This window comes from Penicillium roqueforti, assembly GCF_015533775.1.
Source record: "Penicillium roqueforti strain LCP96 04111 chromosome Unknown scaffold_20, whole genome shotgun sequence".
Lineage (NCBI taxonomy): Eukaryota > Fungi > Ascomycota > Eurotiomycetes > Eurotiales > Aspergillaceae > Penicillium > Penicillium roqueforti.
In genome coordinates this window covers 1-21855 of record NW_024067584.1, presented here as the reverse complement: position 1 = coordinate 21855, position 21855 = coordinate 1, and the positions used below count along the sequence as shown (strand labels likewise).

General features: G+C 48.0%; 6 protein-coding genes across 6 annotated transcripts; 4 read left to right on the top strand and 2 right to left on the bottom strand.

Annotated features, from left to right (window-relative positions):
* Positions 1 to 666: 666 nt before the first annotated feature.
* LCP9604111_6934 (aminotransferase class I/II-fold pyridoxal phosphate-dependent enzyme) lies at positions 667 to 2061 on the bottom strand (the record flags this gene model as incomplete). The annotated part of the gene is made up of 3 exons (XM_039074910.1): positions 667 to 993; positions 1045 to 1187; positions 1242 to 2061. 3 exons carry the CDS (start codon positions 2059 to 2061, stop codon positions 667 to 669), a joined length of 1290 nt encoding a protein of 429 aa, XP_038926936.1.
* Positions 2062 to 2351: 290 nt separating this feature from the next.
* bioDA (adenosylmethionine-8-amino-7-oxononanoate aminotransferase) lies at positions 2352 to 4912 on the top strand (the record flags this gene model as incomplete). Its single annotated transcript, XM_039074909.1, has 5 exons — positions 2352 to 2533; positions 2590 to 2683; positions 2730 to 4063; positions 4111 to 4688; positions 4740 to 4912. 5 exons carry the CDS (start codon positions 2352 to 2354, stop codon positions 4910 to 4912), a joined length of 2361 nt encoding a protein of 786 aa, XP_038926935.1.
* Positions 4913 to 6802: 1890 nt separating this feature from the next.
* LCP9604111_6932 (CAZyme family GH72) lies at positions 6803 to 8249 on the top strand (the record flags this gene model as incomplete). Its single annotated transcript, XM_039074908.1, has 4 exons — positions 6803 to 6872; positions 6928 to 7172; positions 7227 to 7359; positions 7411 to 8249. 4 exons carry the CDS (start codon positions 6803 to 6805, stop codon positions 8247 to 8249), a joined length of 1287 nt encoding a protein of 428 aa, XP_038926934.1.
* An 8082-nt stretch (positions 8250 to 16331) lies between these two features.
* LCP9604111_6931 (uncharacterized protein) lies at positions 16332 to 17923 on the top strand (the record flags this gene model as incomplete). Its single annotated transcript, XM_039074907.1, has 5 exons — positions 16332 to 16483; positions 16537 to 16550; positions 16628 to 17032; positions 17086 to 17444; positions 17492 to 17923. The coding sequence occupies 5 exons, from the start codon at positions 16332 to 16334 to the stop codon at positions 17921 to 17923; spliced, it is 1362 nt and encodes a 453-aa protein (XP_038926933.1).
* Positions 17924 to 18242: 319 nt separating this feature from the next.
* LCP9604111_6930 (putative isoamyl alcohol oxidase) lies at positions 18243 to 20015 on the bottom strand (the record flags this gene model as incomplete). The annotated part of the gene is made up of 3 exons (XM_039074906.1): positions 18243 to 19485; positions 19533 to 19733; positions 19780 to 20015. The coding sequence occupies 3 exons, from the start codon at positions 20013 to 20015 to the stop codon at positions 18243 to 18245; spliced, it is 1680 nt and encodes a 559-aa protein (XP_038926932.1).
* Positions 20016 to 21447: 1432 nt separating this feature from the next.
* LCP9604111_6929 (uncharacterized protein) lies at positions 21448 to 21765 on the top strand (the record flags this gene model as incomplete). The annotated part of the gene is made up of 2 exons (XM_039074904.1): positions 21448 to 21591; positions 21652 to 21765. The coding sequence occupies 2 exons, from the start codon at positions 21448 to 21450 to the stop codon at positions 21763 to 21765; spliced, it is 258 nt and encodes an 85-aa protein (XP_038926931.1).
* Positions 21766 to 21855: the final 90 nt, after the last annotated feature.

The window sequence follows — 21855 nt, the reverse complement described above, 5'->3', positions numbered from 1 at the left end:
AATCAATAGAAATAGATGCATTCTACAACAATTGCCCTGTAAAATCTCAAATTCTACGGACTTTCTTCATCGGCCAAGAGATCGAATTAGTGAAGTTCGCACATAGTGGCCTTACACACTACTTCAGGCATTACACAACAGTGTACTTTGATTTGATCTACGGAGTACTAGCTCCGAATCATCTCAAAGTTGATTTCCGCGTCGGTATCCCATTTAAACACCCTCGGTAATGGTCGGCGATACTCCGCACTGATAGTCTCGGTGCGGAGGTATTTGGCACGAAGAATAAGTGGGCATCACGGCCCGAATCCCGGATCCATTCCACATATAACGCCGACATCCATCCCTGGTGCCGAGGCTGGGCAATAGGTACCAAGACCAGGTGGCAACCTCGGACCGTCGGGCTAAGGGCTGGCCGCGTATTTTGATACCCGAAGCAGGACAACGTGATCGGGCTGGATTTTGGATTATGGGCCATAATCAGCAGGACGGGGTGGTTGAAGTTTGCCAGCTGATATTGTAAGGACATGAAACATCGTCTTGTTTGTTTGCATATAAGCATTCAAGTAACCGGATAACGACCTATGAGATAACAATTTAAATGAATGGTCTTGAATAGAGATTACTAGTAGAAAATCCCAGATGCAAATCAAGTACCTCATACTTTTATAATTTTGATACATTTCTGTGACTTTGATCGAGCCACGACTGAATCATCCGCGTCAAACCATCGATTTCCGCCTCGGTGTTTCCTGCATGCAAACACACTCGCACCCGTTCCTTTCCCTCGGGAATCGTCGGTGGCATGATCGCGCGAACAATGAATCCGTTTTCCTGGCAGAGACTCGCCAGCTGTCGCGGCTGGGATGTGCGAAGGGAGATAATGGGAGATGTGGGGAAATGGTCGACTTCGAACATGACTGATTGATATGTATGGAGGCCCGCCAGTCGTTGTCGGAGATGACCGATCAACTCCTGAAGCCGGCGTTGTAACTGTGAACCAGTTAGCTGGGTATTAGGAGTATGGAGAAATGATCAACTTACTGATTCGGTTTCACCAGATGCTAGGATCTCATAGGCTGCGCGAATCGATGCCAGGAATGGGAATCCTAGAGCGGTGGTATAGATCAAACTCCGCGCATAGTTGATCAGGTAATCCCTTGTCTCTGGTCCACAGAGAACCACGGCTGGATATGGTCAGTTCGGTATTTCAACGGGCGATCAAAACAGATCATACATACCTCCATGACTCGCTAGTGCCTTGCCGAATGTGTGCACTCGGATGAACATGCGATCCTGAACGCCGAGTTCCTGAACCACGCCCGCACCCCGCGGTCCAAACACACCAGTCGCATGCGCTTCATCGACGTAGAAATATCCATTGCCTTGAGGTAGCAGCTCATCAACAACCGCGATAAACTCCTTGATGGGCGCAACATCGCCATCCATGCTGTAGATGGACTCAATGAGCACGAAGACATTGCGCGCGCCTTCCGCAATAGCTGGGTCTTCATCTATTTGCGACTGCAGAGCCTCTCTCAAGCCAACCGGCGAACTGTGGGCAAACATCTCCCGAGGACCGGCCCGCGACAGACGCATGCCCTCATGGGCACTGGCGTGAATGAACTCATCGTACAAAATCACATCGCCTGGTTGGGGGATGCTGGATAGTACGCCGACGTTGGCGTCGTAGCCGGAGTTGAATAGAAGTGCTGTCGGGGCTCGATGGAATGTCGCGAGGAAGTTCTCGAGCTCTTCCGCGTAAGCCGAATTCCCGTCTAATAGCCGAGATCCCCCGCTGGCAAGAGGGAATGATGGCGGCGTGTTGTTCAACAGTGCCAGAAAGCGTTCTCGGTATGCAGAGGAAGTTGACAGTGACAGGAAGTCATTGGAGGAGAAATCCACAGCTGTCCGGGGTAAAATGGTCAGCCTCCGACGGGCGGATTTGGCTTCCCGGCGCGACAAAGTGGCGGATAGTGAGTCAACGAGTGTTTTGTGCGATGTTTTCCCTGCTGTCCCTGCTGTCCTCGATGTCCCCGGAGGAGTCATATCGGCTTTCATGATCACGTCGATTCCTTTGTTCCTGTTCCTGTTCTGTTCTTGTACTGTTCCTGTACTGTTCCTGTCAACGGCTATTCACTTGATTTCCGATTCGAATATTGTTGATTGTTGAGATTGGCAAGAGAACCAATTCAATTCCCAAAGCCAAGATCCCAAGTCGTTGAGAAACCCAACAGGACAATCCGGTGAAATGCAAAATTGTGGGGATTTGCGTGGAGTCGGAAACTCAATGGCAGTTGACCCGCCGAGGTCTCTTGGACTTCATCGTGACTCACTTCATTCATCTCGTCATGCCTCCGGTCGGCGCAGCGCTCTGGCGCAGTTTACGAGCCCACCAAGTCTACGGCGCTAACACGGACGTGGGGAAGACAATTATCTCCACGGTGCTGTGTAATGCGGTTCAACACCAGAAACAGCGCGCCGCATTCCTCAAGCCGGTTTCTACGGGGGCATTAGATGATGCCGATGATCGGTAGGCGAACTTTGAAGCAATTCGATTGAATTAATTCCGGTCACTGACGGTCGCAGGCACTTGCGGCGTTATGGCGCCGGGACGCTCACCAAATGTCTCTACCAATTCGACGATCCCGTGAGCCCGCACTTGGCAGCAAAGGATAAATTTGTAAGTGCGATTGTCCTAATTAAAAGACTTAAAGCTCATCGCGCAGGTTCCGCGAGACGATGACCTTCTCGCATCCATACACAACACACTGTCCGGCTGGGCGCGGTCCGACATTGACTTCGCCCTTGTTGAGACGGCCGGGGGCGTGCACTCCCCGGGCCCCAATGGCAACTCACAGGCTGACTTGTATCGACCACTTCGGATGCCAATCGTGTTGGTGGCAGACTCTCGTCTAGGGGGTATCTCTTCTTCGATTTCTGCCTACGAGTCGTTGCTTCTCCGTGGCTATGATATCTCATCGGTTCTCGTGTTCCGAGATGAGTACTATCAAAATCATGAATACCTCCGGGAATACTTCCAGAAAAAGAGCATTCCCTTGGTGTCGCTACCAGCGCCTCCAGCCAGACCGTCGCGGCTGGATGCCGACTCCCAAATAAGGGACGAGGAGGCCATGTTCAGCTACTACCAAAACTCCGCAAAGGAGTCGGAGGTTCTCCGATTGCTTGAAGAAATGTCCGTCAATAATACCGAGCGCGTCCAGCGTCTCGAAGAGATGGCCGACCGTGCGCAAGAGCTGATATGGTACCCCTTTACCCAGCACCAAGGCATGAAGGCCAAGGACATTACCGTCATCGACTCAGCGCATGATGACTACTTCCAAACATTCGGCTCCAACACATCCAAAGATGCAGAGGGTGAACTGCGCCCGACATTCGACGGATCCGCGTCCTGGTGGACTCAAGGCTTAGGCCACGGTAACCCCGAACTAGCACTATCTGCTGCCTATGCCGCCGGTCGGTACGGACATGTCATGTTCGCAGGAGCTGTCCATGAGCCAGCGCTGACGCTTGCGGATAATCTACTGAAAACCATCGAAAACCCGAGGTTTACTAAAGTCTTCTACACGGACAATGGAAGTACAGGGATGGAAGTTGCTGTGAAGATGGGTCTACGCGCTTCTTGCGACCGGTACGGTTGGGATGCCTCCCAGGAGCAGGTTGGTATTCTTGGACTCAAGGGTAGCTACCACGGTGATACTATCGGTGTGATGGACTGTTCGGAACCTTCGACATTCAATAAGAAGGTTGAGTGGTATCGTGGTCGTGGCCACTGGTTCGATTTTCCTCTTGTCAAGATGGTTGGCGGATCTTGGAAAGTCGAGATCCCCGGTGAGCTGCAGGGAGAACTCGGCGAGGATGTTGATTTCGCTTCCTTGGGATCGGTGTTTGACCTCAGCCAGCGTCTTGAGTCTGCCACTGCCCAGCGGTACAAGGACTACATCCGTCGCACTATTGAAGATCTCGTTCAGCGCCAAGGAGTGAAGTTTGGAGCATTGATCTTGGAACCGGTCATCCTCGGTGCGGGTGGAATGCTTTTCTGGTAAGAATATACGATCCTTCATTTACATGAACTAACGATTCCCTTAGTGACCCTCTCTTCCAGAGATGCCTGACCGATGTGGTCCGCGACCACCCAGAGCTGTTTTCCCCCAACGCTACCGCACCCAAACAATCCCCGTCGTGGTCCGGCCTGCCAGTCATCTTCGACGAAGTCTTCACCGGATTGTACCGTCTCGGTCGGCGGACATCCGCCTCTTTCTTAGGAGTGCACCCCGACGTGGCCGTCAACGCCAAACTCCTCACGGGCGGGCTGGTACCACTCTGCACGACTGTCGCTAGCGAGGAAATCTTCAATGCTTTCTCGAGTCCCGAAAAGAGCGATGCCCTTCTCCACGGCCACAGTTACACCGCCCATGCAGTTGGATGCACGGTCGCTGTTGACTCCTTGAAGACCATGGCCAAGCTTGATACCGATGGATCGTGGGATGCATACCGCGCTGACTGGCGTAGCAGCTCGCCTGCTACTGTTGAATCTTCAGCTCCCGAGGTGTGGAGTGTCTGGTCACATGGTCTGCTTGAGGACCTCTCTTCCACGAAGTCCGTGGAGAGCGTGTTCGCCATTGGAACCGTGCTGAGTATCTCACTGCGTGATGCAGCTGGTGGAGGTATGTTATGTTCTTCAGACCTGAATCATTGATAAAGCTAATATATGACAGGCTACAACTCCAATGCTGCAAAGGGACTGCAGCAGAAGCTGGCTGTTGGTGGTGATCAGTTCAATGTTCACTCGCGCGTCCTTGGAAACGTGCTTTACTTGATGTCTAGTGTCACTTCCAAGCCCGAGTCGCTACGAGAACTGGAGCGTCTCCTCCGTTCAGCATTAGTGTAGGTACTATAGACGTGAATACCTAATCATATCTACTGTACAGTTGTGCAGTTGTGCATTCGTTTGTACAATCAGGAATATAAGAGAGAAAAAAATAAAGGGAACCAATTTGAAAATATGTGATACAGGAAATGTACCCATCAATACTCATAATAATTCCGGAACTCGTCATCCTCACCCTCACCCTCATCCAGATCGACCTCGTCCTCGAAGGAAATAAACACATTATCAAAAAGAGGCAGAGTGCCATCCCCGTCTGCCGTCTCCCACTTTTCCTTTTCAGCATTAGTAAGTGCAGCTAATGTTACACCCCGAGACTCTAATAAGTCGATCATATCCTTGTCACCCTCATTTTAGCAGTATAGAGTCCAGTATGTCCGTCCTTTAAAATATTGAATCCTCTATTAAGAAGAAATCTCACTATAGACTTATCCTCGTTTAGTATAGCTAGCTTTAACGCTATTACTTACGGCCCTATACTGTATTCGAGTAATATAGGGATAATTTCCCGTCCATTATCTTCGACAGCACGATATAATGGTGAAGGAGCAAATAGCTCTAGATTAGTACCACACTGAAGCAGTAACTTTACTAGTTCTACCCTCACGTGCTATACCGCAGTGAAGAGGGGCGGGTAATCAATCGCCTTAGTATACCACTAATTGTAAGTAGCCAATATAGATTCCCTACTGTAGAAGTTGGCCTGTGTACCAAAGTCTAGTAAAAGGGTCACAGTTTCGGTATAGCCACCCTTAATTGCCAGCACTAGAGCATGCTGGATATTCCTAATACCCAGGATGCTGTATCCCTATTGGAGAAGAGGGTGGGTAGAAATATCCATAGGGTCCAGACTTTCTCGTATTCTGTGTATTGTGTCTTCTTCTTCTTCCTACATTCTTAGCATCGTGCCTTTTTCGTACATTCTTATAGGTTTCCGTTCCGTTGCTTCTACCACTGCCCGGGATGCTGGAGGCTGGTTGCTAGCAGCATTTAGCACGTCTAGCAAACTTTGAACTTATGAAAAGAGGTTCCGCTGGGCGAGAAACCAGAGCCTGGCTCCATATCTATACCGGGCGTGAAAGTAATATAGAGACTTGATAAGTCTTTCGTATAGATCACGATTGGTGTGGACGAAGGCGTAAATATCCGTTTAGCGGCAAAGGCATGATGCGATGATCCACAGGATCTCAGTGGGTAGTTCGACGAGCCCCATTACAGAAACATGGATTCAATCTCGCGAGTGTATGTATGTATATACAGGGGAAGTTGAAGATACGTAGAACCAGGCACGGCTAACCCGCAGCGGGTCGTGGGCTTTGGTGCACGTGACGCCAAGACCGGCCACGTGAGCGGCTTAAAATGGTGTCAAAAGCGGCCGTTTGTGGCCTCCCTTCACCGTGTCATCCTTAATATGAGTAAAAATGAAAAGAACGAGTAGTAAATGGGGAGTTCCGTGGGTGCGAAATGTTGTTAGGGTGCGAATAGGGCAGACAGAGCTCTGAGCGAATGGGCGAGTTTTGCAGGTCCGGGGCAGGCTCTGGAAGGCCGCTGGCGTACATAACACCTAAAGACCTTATGATTTAATAATGCGGAGCAATATGAAGCAAAAATGGTTGAATGGATCCTACAATTAAGGGATTGTAGCTCCACAGTTTATATCCGTGAGAGTTGGACTTCTATAAGATACGCCATGACCTCAAGGTAGGATTCGTTATCAACCGGGCTTATTGCAATCTTAAAAACCGCTTCACATGTAAGCGCTATACCGGGTTGGGCAAGCCTATGTAGGGGCCATGGCGCCCTAGATATAGCCTCGGACCCTGTTTTTCACTTCCCCCGCAGTCTTTTCCGTGTTTATCATCTCCTGCCACCTTTGTGTCTTCGTGTCTTGAGATGTCACTGCCTGTTATCTCGGTCGCGGGGAATGGGTTATTGAGTAGGGGCCATCGATTTCAGATCAAAGGTAAGATCATTTGAACTGTGTTATCGATGCCAAGCCAAGATAACATCTGAAACAGGTGTCGATTACATCGGAGATGCCTCTGGTTCGACTACAATCGATGTTTTGGCAGATTCGAGGGCTAGCCAGTGCGCAATCGATGCGCCTATCCTCAAGGCACTCGGGGCCAACACTATCAGGGTGTACTATACAGATGCGACTCAGGGTCACGATAAATGCATGCAGACTTTCCAGGACAATGGAATATACGTGATTGCAAACATGGCAACTCAAAGAGCTTGGACGGATGTCAGCTCGAACATAGTAAGCATTTCCGGTTGCTCGTGTAATTTTTATGGATAATAACATCTCTGCAAGGTCAACTCACCATGGCAAATGGGCGTTTTCGAACAATATGCGGCTGTTCTTGATTCAATGGCCGGGTATAGCAATCTCCTGGGGCTTCTTATTGGAAATAATATTATTTCCAGCCAAACTATTACTGGTCAAGGTATGAAACCCACCGCTCACAGTCTTTGCGCTCACTAAATGTATGACATAGGCCCTACAGTCGACCTAGCCCCATACCTAAAGGCCGCAGCCCGGGATATGAAAGCTTATGCTGCTGCTAGGAAGTACCGCGCTATACCTATTGGATACGCCACAGATTCAGAGTATACCTATATCCAAACGTTGGGAGAATACTTGGTGTGCGGAGGAAAAAGTGACGAGGCTATCGACTTCTATGCAGTCAACGAACTCGGGTGCAACTCGTCCATGAGCGCCTCTGACTACGATGTATTGACGTCGAGGCTAGGAGGCCTAGGGGTTCCCGTTATCATCTCTGAAACTAGCTGCAACCACCATGCGCCGCGGCTCTTCGAGGTTAGCACGCAAACAACCCTGGCCGACTACAATTCGTTGAAAAGGTGGTCTGCCGTGACTGCAAATACCCTCCCTCCACCTACGCTTCCTACTCCTTCCTGTCCATCGATCAATGCATACTGGCCTATCAACCCCAGTGCCGCATTGCCAACGATTGCAGGTCTTGGCTTTGCGACGATCCAAGCAGCGCATGCTGCCAGTACCGCGGATGGAACCCGCACGAGTACTAGCATACGCCCCAGGAGCACCTATAGCCCGCCACACAATACTTCAAGGGGTACAATGGCTGGAATCGGTATCGGTGCTACGTCTGGCGTAGTGCTCGCTTTCGTCGGCGCGTTCCTATTTTACAGGCGCCAATGGAAAAAGAAAGGACGAAGACATCCATCATCTTCGTTACCACAGACGTCGGGAAGTTCTCATCAAGACGCTGAATTGGGTCACATCGCTGTGCCGGCTAAATCATCTCATACTGATTTACCGAGTCAACTACCAGGCTCGAATCCTAAGGCCTGAGATCTTGACTCTGTTGTGGTTCACAAGGCTGGCAGGGAAGAGGTATGATGAGTCCGATGGTGACGTATTCTGACGTGCTCACTGTTGCCATATGCAGTTTGTAGACCTTCTGTATGGCATTACTTCCTTCTCTTTCTCTTCTCTGGCAGACAGTTTGCCGGCAAACGCGCAGCTTGGCGCTTCGGCGTCTCCTTTATATATCCGTAGAGATACTTCTTCTGTGTTCTAGTAGATGGAATCTGGCTGGCTTTGTGGTACGAAGCTATATAGACAATCCTGAGTACAGTAGCTAGTTTCCTATCTTGTATCAATCTTTATCTTTCTACTTCTAGTTAATTACTCTATTCCCTCCCATTAACTTCGTTCCCTCTTCTACGGTCGACAACATTCTCATAGTCCGAGCCTTTCGCTCGACCCATCCGAATGTAGACACAAAACAACAATTGACCACTTGCACCGCATTAAAATGAACGTTCCTGGCCCTGCTCCACCTTCATACCATCTACCCCAAACACGCCCTGTAACCCCATCATCATTCTCGACCGTCGTAGCCGCTAGCGCGTTCGTTCAAGGCAGATAAACCGATTGAGGGAGTTCCGTGGTTCTTCGGGCCCCTGCGCAGCTTCTTTCGCGTGTCCATCCACGATCTACGCGCCAGCAGGAACACGAGATGGCTTTCTGGCCACATATAATATCTTTAAAGTAGAAACCATTGAAGCATGGCCGTATTAAATCGATTATATGGAACATCAAACTCTGTCCTTGCCCTACTCAATCTGTTCAAGTCTTTCAACGATTGATCATCTTTCGAATATGAAGCCTTATCTTGTATCTGAAATAGAACCCTAATGCTACCGTAGAGATATATACAGAAGCAAGTATCCGAGACACTCAAGATTATAAGGGCAGATTAAACCAGAGAAATGCCGGAGATCCGAAAGGTATTGTAGACAAATGTGTATAATTCCACCCATGTATGGCAATTTCAACTCGCCGAGTCATCAAAGCAGACACTGCTTCTGCACAATGAATCGTCCATGTCTTGGCTATACGTGTATTCTGAATATTGATCTGCAATTTCTTCGTCATATTGACCGGACATACACCCGTCTGCTCCAAGCTGAGCTAGAGCATCAATCTCCTGACCGAGCGTGTTTGAATCCCCCGAAAATAATGCATCCAGGGCGTCTTGATTTTCTGTCTCTTGATAGAAACTCGGGGCTGAAGCCCGGAAGTGAGCTTTCTCTTTGAGTCTGTGCGTCATGACAATCCTCATCATTTTGTGCCTGGCGACCTGATACTCCAGCTTTTGATTGAATTCTTTGCTCAGCTTGAACTCACGATTGACATCTTTGTGGGTCAACTGCCTTAGAGTCATCTTTTCACTACCCGGAAGCTCATCTGGGTTGTAATTCAGTGCGTAAGCCATTTGAACTTCATGCAGGTTTTCGGGAGTCGCCATGAATCCACTCTGCTTGATCGCTCCATCAAGGATAATGATCACATCACAGGCACATTTAACAACCATCCTAGCGGCAGGCCACATTGCCTTGGGTATTGGAGCAATTCCGAACAGGAGAAGCTTGTTGGCACCAGCGAGGATATTCCAAAAGTCAGTGCCGATGCTTTCCATCATGAACCTGGAAAGGTTTCGCAAAATAACCTTCGAAAACACGTGTGCCGCGGCGTCTGGTGGGATTTTGGGTAGCCCGAAGCAAGACAGAATACGAGAACAGAGGACCCGGCACATTATGGGAGTTGTTGTAGAGTCAGTCAAGGGTATTGCAGCTATGACTCGTTGCCACATGTGGGCATCGTAGTTTATCATGTCAAACGTCCTTTGAATGGCCACTCCGATTTTAAAATCCATGTCACGCCTCAAGGCAGCCGCGACAGAAGTTTTTCTTTCTGGACTGTATCTTTCAACTTCTTCTAAAGTCGTTCTGACAAGTTTTCGTATAGAAGAATCGGTATCTGTGTAAGATTTAGCAAAGTCCCCCAGCTGAAAAGTCGAATTCAGGTCAGAGTCATAGATCTTACCCTTTGAAGTATGAACCACACAAGCTTTCGGGTCATGTTTTTTGACATCCATTTCAAATGGCCGCTCTGCCTCGAAAAACTCCTTCTCAGCCTGTGCTTTGATTACTTCCCAAGCCAGTCCATTTGGTTCTTTTGACTCATTCTGTTTCTGGCCTTCTGCTGCCGCACCGAGTATATCAAACTGCCGTTCCTTAAGCTCTTTGTCCATTTGAGTTCTCACTACAATAACCGGTGTATGGCAATCGAATTCTTTCAACACATGGAAAAGCTCAGCGTGGGCTGGTTGAAGGCGTCGTTTTGAGGATACTTCTATGCAAAGCCTAAAATAACTTTAGCGCTAGAAATGAACATTCCAGGGTTTGAGATTACATACCATATAACGTCTAGTCGCTCGTTTGGGTCTGCTGACTTTTGGCGTTGCTCAATGAAATCTCTCAATATATTGACTTCTTTTGATTCTCCATATTGGAAACCACGAGAATCATGAATGATAATTCCGGGGTGCAAATCGCTTTCCAATGCCTCATTGATATCGTGAGAAACCGATTCTTTATCGCTTGTTTGCGTCTGCTATCAATTAGATGCTGTCTAATAAAGTTCTCGTTTCTGAAACATTACTTACCAATTCAATGCCAAACACAGCATTAAGAAGAGTAGACTTGCCAACCCCAGTGGCTCCACAAACAAGGATGCGGCATTTGGGTAAATGATCCAAATTGTATGCTGAGACCCAGGGGTCAAATTGCTTCTCTTTAAGCAACTTCGTTTCTCGGAATCTTTGGAGGTCCAAGGAAAGCTCTCTGGGCAATTCGTTTACCTTCAGATACCGAGGATAGATATCCATCAGAAAATATACTGAAGGGTGTATTACTACCCCAAAAGCACCTAATGACGTTGGTTTGAGCGTATATTCTCATCTCAGATGCTTCTTTGATTGACTTACAATCATGAGAATAACCAACCAGTTCATTCCTAGACGCAGACGGCGTGTCGGTTTCTTCAGATGCGAATATAGCTCGATATATTGATCCACTGCCTCCATAGCGGTGTTGCGTATAGGGTCTCGTTTTATTCAACTTGACGTTGTGTCGCTGATTTGCGGGAATGCGATGATTCCCTGGCTCCTTTCTTGCTTGGATAAGGACGTTCTTTTTAGGTCGCTGATCTTGCTCTTGTTGCAAGTTACCGTGCTGGTGAGAAATACGCAAATTGTATAGCTGGATCGTGAGGTTATTGGCATATCTCAAGGTCCAGGGATCGATCACTGATGACTTGGAGTCCAAGGTTTTTCCGCTTGATGGAAAAACAAGTTGCACTATGTCCTCAACAAGTTGCCCTTCCTTCTTATCGGGTAAAATGGGCTTGTTCAAGCATAATCCTTTTTTCTGGGCTTCGATCAACATCCACTGCAGTGGATAAAGAGAAAGTCCATCTTGATTTGCGCCCCCACCAATATCTATATGAGATCCCGCGAACCACGCTTCAACGTATTTGGGTGTTTCATAAGCGTTTTTTGATGCATCCTCACTAAGCAGACGAACCTTAAGTGTGTTATCATCTTCATGCATAGAAGCTGCATGATAAAGATATATCGAGGCTGGCCATTGCAACGATTGATCGACGGATGAATCATGTATCGTGTCAAATAGTCCTACAAAACATAGTTTTGGCAGGCATTTCTTTGCTCCACTTTCACGAATCCTAAATACATTAGCAAGGGGACTAGATTTCAAGTCCCAAAGTTCCGTTCCTACCATTTCTCGAGCTGAATAGAGGCCAGGTCAGTATCAGAAGGCATGGGGATAAAGACGACATTTGACATACCTCAACCAGCGAACTTGAAGATTTCTTCAATTTGAAGAATGATGAGAAAGAACGTTGTACGGGCCGGTGTTCGTCACGTTTGGCAGCCCAAAGGAGATCTACCACCGCACGAATGGCCACTGATTGGGACCAATTATTTAGCTTGGTGAGGCTTCGTTGTAGAAGAAGGGTTGTACTTACATGCACCCTTGCTAAATCCGAAAAGCCATATCTCATCTTCCGTACTTGCTGATTTGCAAATCTTCCACAATTTGTTAGCTTGTAGAAGGGATAGTGATTGGTTTCTTTTACTTACGTCGACAAGCTCTTTCGTTCTGTCGATAATGGACTTTTTACTCGATTTGAAATATCGAATAACCTGCAGTAGAATATGTCAGTCACCTTATGAGACTATAGACATGTTGCCCGATAGAAATGATATATCCTCACCTGGTTTACGTCTCCCTTATCGTCAGCTACCTTACCCTCTTTCGTCGCTGAGCCGATTCGCCATATTGTGCTTTTGCCGCCACTACCATAGTCTGGACTCAGTCAGCCTGGGTAACTTCACGTCAAGGAACTAGGCTTTCGATTACTCACGGAGCTCCCCTTCATCATTGTACCATGGTCCATCGACAAGAATGACATGTCTCTTACGAATGTTCTTCATGATCAGCCCCTAGTAGGATTGAAGATGTCCGTTCGTATGGATGTCCCAAGGGAAATGAGATTGAGGGAGAAACAGTGTTCAGATCGAAGTGGGAAGATGAATAAATGAGAGAAATTTCTGAGTAGATAGTTTTCTAAGGTTATAAAGTAGAGCCTAAAATAGCCTGTCTAGTAAAAAGCAAGCATACACATCTCAAGCGCACGCCCGGGCAAACATGGCTACTGCAATCAGAAACGCCACTATCACTCCAGCGTAACTTGTATACGGGCGACTATCCGAGCGCCGGCTTTAGATTAGGAAGCCTGGGCCGAATTGCTCCAGGATCCAACGTAGTCTAGACGTGGTTGGCTGCAAGACAAGGCAAGTCATGCCGACGACGTGCAGATGTATGTCAGTTCAACTCTTGTTTTTGGTTTGATAGATGCCGTCGCTATACGAGACCTCTCTATGATTCATGCAGGCGAGTTAAGTGCAGTAGTATTAGCATTGACACGAGTCTTATCTCGTAACGTATTCGGTAAGCGAGCTGCGCACCCCAAATCATATAGTAAAAGCGATAAATTACAACATGATAATGCAACAACTGTGGTCAATATAAACTCTATCTTGTAGCATATTGCTCTCCATATGATATCTGATCACTCTAGGGAGTTTTGAGAAATTTAGTAATAGTGATTGAGATATATATATTTCTTATAGTTCAGTGATGTAATTTTCAATACCGCAATGATACAACTTTCCGATTTCTCTGAGATTGAGATATATTGCTAAAAGTTCTTATCGATGGCTATCGACAAGTAATAAAAGCAAGTTGAAACGTCGTTGGGGAGATATAAATGTGGAATATGTTGCATTTACTGCGCAGCTCGCTTACCGAATACGTTAAGTGGTCAGCCACACTGTAATCCAATTATTTACAATTTTTCAACTTTTCCAGCCTCACCCCTTCTGCATCTATGGTAAAAAGTGATTTTTCCGAGTCTCCAGCCAGTAATACCTCGATATTTTCGAGATCTTCATTTTCGTCTGATCTTTGCGGGGTTGAGATTGATTGTTTTACCGAGTCTCACCACCCTTAAGCCAATGAAATCAAAGAATAACCCAGCCGCAATCACTGTCAGATCTAGATCTAGGCCTAGAATGCTTGGACTAGGAGAGGCGGAGCACTAAGAGCGAGCTTATATGAGCTATAGCCTTCCATGCCGCCCGTGCTCTTCAGCAAGCCGTGCTGTGACTCATTTCCTCCCGAGAGCCATACTCGCTCGAAAGGAGAGTCATGGTCTGGAGCTACCAAGCCATATACAAGCTATTATTAACGCGTTCTCACAATTTCACTCATGGTATAGACAGGTACGTCTGGTGAATTTCCCGTACGGTACCCGTGGAATGACTGCATATGTCGACTGTGCTGTATGTGTAAAAATTGGCCGTCTAATCAATAGTATACAATTGTCTGGAATTCTGTATTGGCCCCCCTCACACAATTTATTGTTACAGGGCCATGATTATATCAACTAAATTACAAAACATATAGGATTAATTGATCCTCCGGTATGCCGGTCTGTATACTCCGATATACCTCCTTAGGAAGTGTAGTATGGGCTTGTTGGACTGAGATAGTGCCTTAGTAGATCTATCGGTAACTATGCTCGCTATAGTAACCTATTTTACCTTGATATATCCTTCTGAGAAGTGTTCTAACACTAGCTGGCTTTGTGGTACGAAGCTGTACAGTAGCTAGTTTCCTATCTTCCATCAATCTTCATCTTTCTGCTTCTGGTTGATCACTCCATTCCCCTGTAGTCAGGACGTTTCATCAGATGAAGCTTGAGCGACAGATCTGATCTAATGGAATATCAGATTAATTAGAATCGTTCATCTTTGAATGTATTTTCTAGGCTATTTTTAGAGTTCTCATGTGTACCTCAAACCCAACTAATGTCGAGGCAAATCATACCACGACGACTGCCCTGAACACATTCCTCGACACGTTACACATGCACCAGCTGCGACGATGAGGACATATCTGACTGGACCCCAATCATCAGGAAATCCGAGGAAATGACCACGGTAGCTTCTAGACGGAATTTCAATTCAACACCCAGGCACCTCCTCTACTCAAAGCCCAGGCCAAAGTTTCCTAGAAGTCTACAATATGCGATGTACACACCGTGGCCACCATGGATAAGTCAATTAAGTCAATTCTAGCAACTTAATGACATTCCCTACAGAATAGTATATTGCACAAGCCTACGTTGTCGGCCCCATGGAATCTCGACGTTAAGACCACCTTCGCTACTTTAGTGGGGTACGGCTATTCTGCGGGTGTGGACAACTAGTCAATATATTCACGGATAATTCCGGCCCTTGGTTCATGAATTCATCTTCGGTGGATAGATACTCCGTAAGGAGGAGTTTGTGGAGCAGCAACACTCCCATTAACTAAATTACAAGACGGACCCCACGATAACTACGAGTGGAGTGCTCTTTACGACTAGCCCGAGTGCGGATAATCATTATTCACGCGTTTGAACATTCACTTACGTTTGAATTGCTTGCAACCTGGGGTAAGTCTGGAGATGCAGGGACCAGAATGTGGAGGGAGGTACGATGTACAATATACACAATACATAGGTACGGAGACTCCATTGTCTATTTCGGTAAGTGGTATATAATCGAAAGTCCCGATTAGGAAAGCATTGAGTTATTATTTATAATAATGGGTCTATTTGGTCCAAACAAATAGCACCATCTGCCCCAATGGCCTGCATTATCCTTCGGATATGCGGCTTTACGAAATAACCGAACCATTGCCTAGGTGAGATTGGCAAGGCTTGACTAGAATTGATTTTTTTGGTGGCGAAAGAGCTTCACTCCCCCACAGTTGCTCTTTGTATACTGGAATTCTTCTGGCTACTGAGCCCTAAAATTTGCCTTCTCTCAGGTACGGTGTACAACGTACGATGCCGTTCATCCATATTCACAATAACCGACATAAGTTGCATAGAGTAACCACGATTATACGGCTGCACGTCTTGGCATTTAGTAACAGCTCGAAGCCATTTACTCGGTATTGGCCCGGGACAAGCTTGGAAGCGGCTACCATCGGCCAGCAGCGCAGTCCGGCATTCTTCTTAGATAATAGAATTCCGAGCCGAGTCTGTAATTGGTCTGTTTTCAGGAAAGCGGGTCATAATGACTCCACTCATCTGTTCAGAAGCGGGTCTCCCTACGCTTAATTTATATGATCGCAACTTGGCATCAAAGCTTTTCTCTTTTTTCGTCTCAGTGAGCCGCAATATTAACTAAATATGGTAGAAATAGGAAATAGGAAATAGAAATTCATTCACCGTTCAGCCCGGTACATCCCCACCTTCCAGAAGATCCGGGCTCCAGAATTTTGCCCTCCAACTCTCCATACAAGTGAAGCCGGGGTTGTCTCAGACGTTGAGGAAAGATCCACCTCTGGTCGAGAATTTTTTTCCTTTTGCACATATACAAGTGGCTGGGCTCTCTCTTTCCTTCTGTCTTTTCTATATTCCAGTTTTGGCTCTATACGCGTCGACATCATGATTCCAGATGGAGTGACACCCTACCAGGACCCGACTGACTCGGAGTCGGGGTATAATGAGAAGAAGATTCTAGAGGAGAGGCCACAGTATCAGGATGCCTTTGGAGATGAGGAGGGTGCCGAGGTTAAGTATAAGACTATGAAGTGGTGGTAAGTACACGCAATGAAACAATCATCAAGGATATAGGCTAATTCCGTAATAGGCAAACGGGAATGTGTAAGTGCTACCACACGCATGATCAAAACTGTCATCAGTTGATTAGGTACAATGAACCAACTCTGACCACCATCTAGTCATGATCGCCGAATCCGTCTCTCTCGGAGTCTTGTCCCTGCCCAAGACCCTCGCCCAGCTAGGCCTTGCCCCAGCTCTCATCCTGATCGTCGGACTGGGCATTCTCGCTACCTACACCGGATACACAATCTACCAATTCCGCAACCGATACCCCCATATCCAGAATTTAGCCGATGCCGGCGAGGTCTTGTTAGGTGCTTTTGGACGCGAGCTGTTCGGCCTCGGCCAGCTGCTCTTCTCGATTTTCATTATGGCTTCCCACATCTTGACTTTCAGCGTCATGATGAATACCGTTACCGAACACGGCACTTGCACGATGGTTTTCACAGCTGTTGGATTCGTCATCTGTTTCGTCTGCTCTTTACCTCGTACTATGAAGAACATGACCTATATCTCGTGCATGTGTATGTACCAGGTTCCCCTTACTTGGAGAATAATCACTAATTTCCTTCGATAGCCTTTATCAGTATCGTCACTGCTGTCATCATCACTATGGTCGCAGTCGGGGTGCAGAACAAGGGTGGTCAGAATCTCAAGGCTACCGTCGACACCGATTTGGTCCAGGCTTTCGGCGCCGTCACCAACATCGTCTTCGCCTACTGCGCCCACGTGGCTTTCTTCGGTCTGCTCGCTGAGATGGAGGAACCGAGGGATTTCCCCAAGGCTCTGGTCATGCTGCAGACCTTTGAAATTGTCTTCTACGTCGTTGCTGCGGTGGTCATCTACTACTATGTCGGCCAGGAGGTCACATCCCCCGCTCTTGGATCCGCAGGTCCTATCATGAAAAAGGTGGCTTACGGAATCGCCATCCCAACTGTACGTTCTCCCCATCCGATCCCATATCCAGCAGCTGACATTCTCAGATTATCGGTGCCGGCGTCGTCAACGGCCACATCGGTCTGAAGTACATCTACGTGCGCATGTTCCGAGGCACCGACCGCATGCAGAAGCGTGACTTGGTTGCCATTGGTTCCTGGGTAGGCATTGGTCTTGCTTGCTGGGTTATTGCCTGGGTTATTGCCGATGCCATTCCCGTCTTCAGTGATTTGCTGAGTTTGATTAGCTCGCTGTTCGCGAGTTGGTTCAGTTATGGTCTGGGTGGTGTGTATTGGTTGTTCATTAATAAGGGCAAGTGGTTCTCTTCGCCGCGGAAGATTGCTCTCACTGTTGTGAACTTGTGCGTTATTCTGATTGGTGGTTGTATGTGTGGTCTTGGCCTTTATGTTTCCGGCAAGGCTATTCATGATGACTCTTCTAATGACAGCTTCTCTTGCGGTAATAATGCTGCGGTCTAGGCTTGTTGTTTGTATATATATGTTTTGATGTACACTTGCTACTTGGCGATATCAATTGATTTGGTTATAGATTTCTGTACATAGATTTGGCTTTGAGCATTTCGAGCATATTTAAGATACTATTTTTCGATGAATAAGGGCTACAAAAAGATGCATTATAGCTTCGGATAAGAACCGACAGAGATGATATTCGATGTGTATGTGCAGGTTTGGGCATGATCTTCGGTAACAAAATTAGTCAACACAATAGGAAAATATCTCTAACATCTAAACAGGAACTGTAAATCGCTATGAAATGAAATCTGCTAGCTCAAGAAGCTCAAGTACGGCACATCCGCCCCGAATCAGACACAGACCAGGCATCACTGCCAACAGCCTTGAGGGCATAGAAGAACGACGAAGGATCCCACTTGCGCTTGATAGTAAGCAGAGGGGCGTAGTTGCTTCCGAAGAAGGTCTGCTGCCAGTTCGGCTGGCGGAAATCAGCCTCATTCTGGTAGCAGCCGCTGTCAGGAGTGACAGCCTCGAGCGCAGGCACATATTTAGTCGTAATCTTCTTTTGGTCCGCAATCATCTCGGACCAAGGCGCGGTCTCGTTCCACGGCAGGCCGAATTGCATCGTCACGGCTGCGTTGCGCAGGGCTGGGAAGACTGCGTTGGAGACGTTGACTGGGTTGGAGACGTTCATGCCGACTCCGACGGCGACCAAGCCGCCCTGGGTCAGGGTGCGCAGTGCGTCGCCCATCCCGTTGTAGTTCTGCTCGAGGGTGCTGCGGGGAATCAGACGTCCGCCGTATTGGTAGGCGCCCACGTCAAGGTTGCCCCAAGGAAGAGGACCCATGTACGTGTTGTAGTGGTCATAGTACGAGTCGTGCTCGGTGAAGCTGGCTTGGTACGTGATGTTCAGCTCGGTGAGCTTCGAGGTGAATGGCTCGAGGATGGCTTTGACGTCATCGGTAGTCTGGTTGTAGGCTGTGATGGGGTCGATGATGAAGACGCTCTTGGTCATCTGGTATATGACAGTCACACCGTGGTCGACCATGGCGGGCAGCAGAGCATGGAACTGCGAAACAGCCTCGTAGAAGGTGTCGGTGGTGATGTCAGCTGCGGTGAACTCAAGAGCGGCACCGGCAATGGACGCGTCTTGGTATGCCTTGACAACTAGGGAGATGACAACGCCGTAGTTGCCGGCGCCGCCACCGCTCAGTGCCCAGAAGAGATCGGGGTTCTCGGTGCGCGAGGCCTTGACCAGGTCGCCAGCGGCGGTGACAACTTCGAACTCTAGGGTGTTATCGGCACCAAGACCGAAGTTGCTGCTGAGGGCGGAGTGACCGCCGCCTTGGGTGTAGCCACCGGCGAGGCCGACCGTGGGACATTCGCCACCGACGACGACGAGGCCTTTGGCGGCTGCAGCCTCGAGGATCTGGTAACCAACTACACCAGCCTCGATCTTGAAGGCAGGGCCTGTGTAGGTCGGACCAGACCAGTCCTGGTACTCGATATCATTCAAGTGGTGAGTCCAAACAGAGAGGGCACCGGCACCAGTTGAACGGCCAAGGTAGCTACATCAATCAGCATTTATCTGTAGAGGATTATTGAGGCGACTTACTCATGGCCGGTATTACGGATAACGAAGCGGATATTGTTATCACGGGCAAAATTGACAGCAGCAATGACCTGCGCGCTGGAAGAGACGTTCACAGCGTAGTTCACGTAGTTGCCGAGGCGGCACGGCTTATTCTTGGACGTGTATGGGTCGCAACTCTGGTTGGCAAAGAACATTTGCATCACCGATGAAGAGGACTCAAGACTGGGGCAATTAGCGATGTCAATTTTGCCATACTAGCACCACTTACTGGGTCTGGGGTTTGTTCCAGTCGGTCTTGAGCGCTGCACAGGCGGCAGCATCGTAGTTGGGTGCATGGCAGGGGGTACCGATAGGGACGGTAGCAACCAGGCGACCACCAACGGTGTGGTTGAGGGATGCCCAAGCCGATGGGGCAGGCCAACAGCTATCGCTTGGTAAACAGTGACAGTTGGACGCAATAGCCGGGGCGGCAATAGCCACGAGGGAAGGCAATGTCCACTTCATGGTGGAGGAGATGAAAGGGATAAGGTTGGAGAGAAATGAAGGCACAGGTGCCGATCATTCCCGTCTATATACATTGACTTTGTATTCCTGCAATGAACCTGAATCTCTGAACATTCGGAGATGTTTCCTAGTGCGTCTAGTCCAATCAATAAATGTGGGACAATTTCGCCGGGGTGGGACCGAGATAGTAAGTTGAACGGCAGGCACAAGTCCCGGACTTGTGCAATATAATAGTGTTCATGCACGCGTGATCGACATGTCAGTTGCGATAGTTATCCAGTTATTTGACCGGAGATGAGTTCCAGCGTTATTCTAAGAACATGATGCTATTCTCCTTTTGCGAACCTCAGCTTTTTAATCTAATCTCGGCACGGAGGCCCCGGATAGACCAGAAATGCCGAGGATCTGATCCAGTTCTTCAGGCAAACCCCGTCGAATCCCCACTTGGAGAGAACCCCGGTCATTCCAAGATTCGGAATGTTGAAGGTTGAGGAATCCCAAGGTTGGCGCTTCCAGACTTTTCTGACCGTGGGAAAGAGTGCCAAGGCTGCCCAATCAGGCTTAGCCCCATATACTGGACAAACTTACTTTCCGAAGTGAGTTTTAAGGTCTACCGCCCACGTGGCTGCCATACTTCTATTGGTCTAGCCCTACCTTCCGCCCTTTTCGTCGGGATTCTGCCGGGGTAAACGAGGAATACCTCGTGCCAAGACCCTTACCACTATAGGAGGATATAGGTTCGGACTGTATGCTTCTTTAGAACCCCCCTTTACTTGAAGCCTCTGCCAATCCTTATATTTCAACGGTGTTTGACTGCGCCGGTAACGCAGATGAAATTCCTCCAATCGGTGTTTAATTAAACCCACTAAACCCCACCTCAGGATGTCAGCCTTTAATATATTGTATGCTTTGTGGCTTGAGGCTTCGTTTAACAATTCCGTAGTTCAGGGGTATTTTATAGGGCCTTATCTCGACAGTTACTATGACATTATGATACGTGAACCAATTATTGTCCTATTCGCATTTTCAATCCTCCCAAAGAGGCAGTTAAGAGAGAGAACCAGCCATGCACGAATTGACTTTGGGGACTTTGCACCGGATTAATAATAGGCAACATGCAACTTCCAAGACTCGAAGGCTCATTTTGACTCAAATAGAAATGATCGTCGCGAAACCTACTCCAGCCAAGGTCGTAGATTGGCCAGTCCATGGCTCAACCACAGATCATCTTAGAGCATTCCACGGTTACGGTTTAATACCCGATGGATTAAGTTGACTTTCCAAATCCAATCGTTTTCTCCAAGGCTTTCCGGGGTTGATGACACAAACTGCTAAGCTCTTTCTTCTTCCGGACTCTCACCCGTCATGCCAACTGAAATCTCTTATATATCACTTCACAATGCTATCCAGTTAGCCTCTTTATATTCCCACCATGTCACAAAATCTTGGCCCATCCCTAGAGAGGGGAATTTGGGCTGCGGTGGCCATTGCTGCGGTGATCGTTATTTTACGCGTGGTCGGAAAAATCAAGATCAATCGGTTTCGCATCGATGATGGACTGATGATCTTCGCAGAGGTATGCAGATCTCCCTGACTAGCTTGTGGATTACCCTCGACTAACGTCAATGCTCTACAGATCCTTGCAATCGTATCAAGCGCATTTCTGACCCTGTCGGTTCGGCACGGCTTCGGTCAAAATCTCAGCACCCTAACTACGAAGGTGTATAGCGGCCAACAGCCGGATGCCTGATTTTAATGGTTTTATAGCCTAATTAGGACTAGCTCTTACCAATTTTAGACCGGCAGGAAATTAAAATACCTGAATTACTATGACAGATCT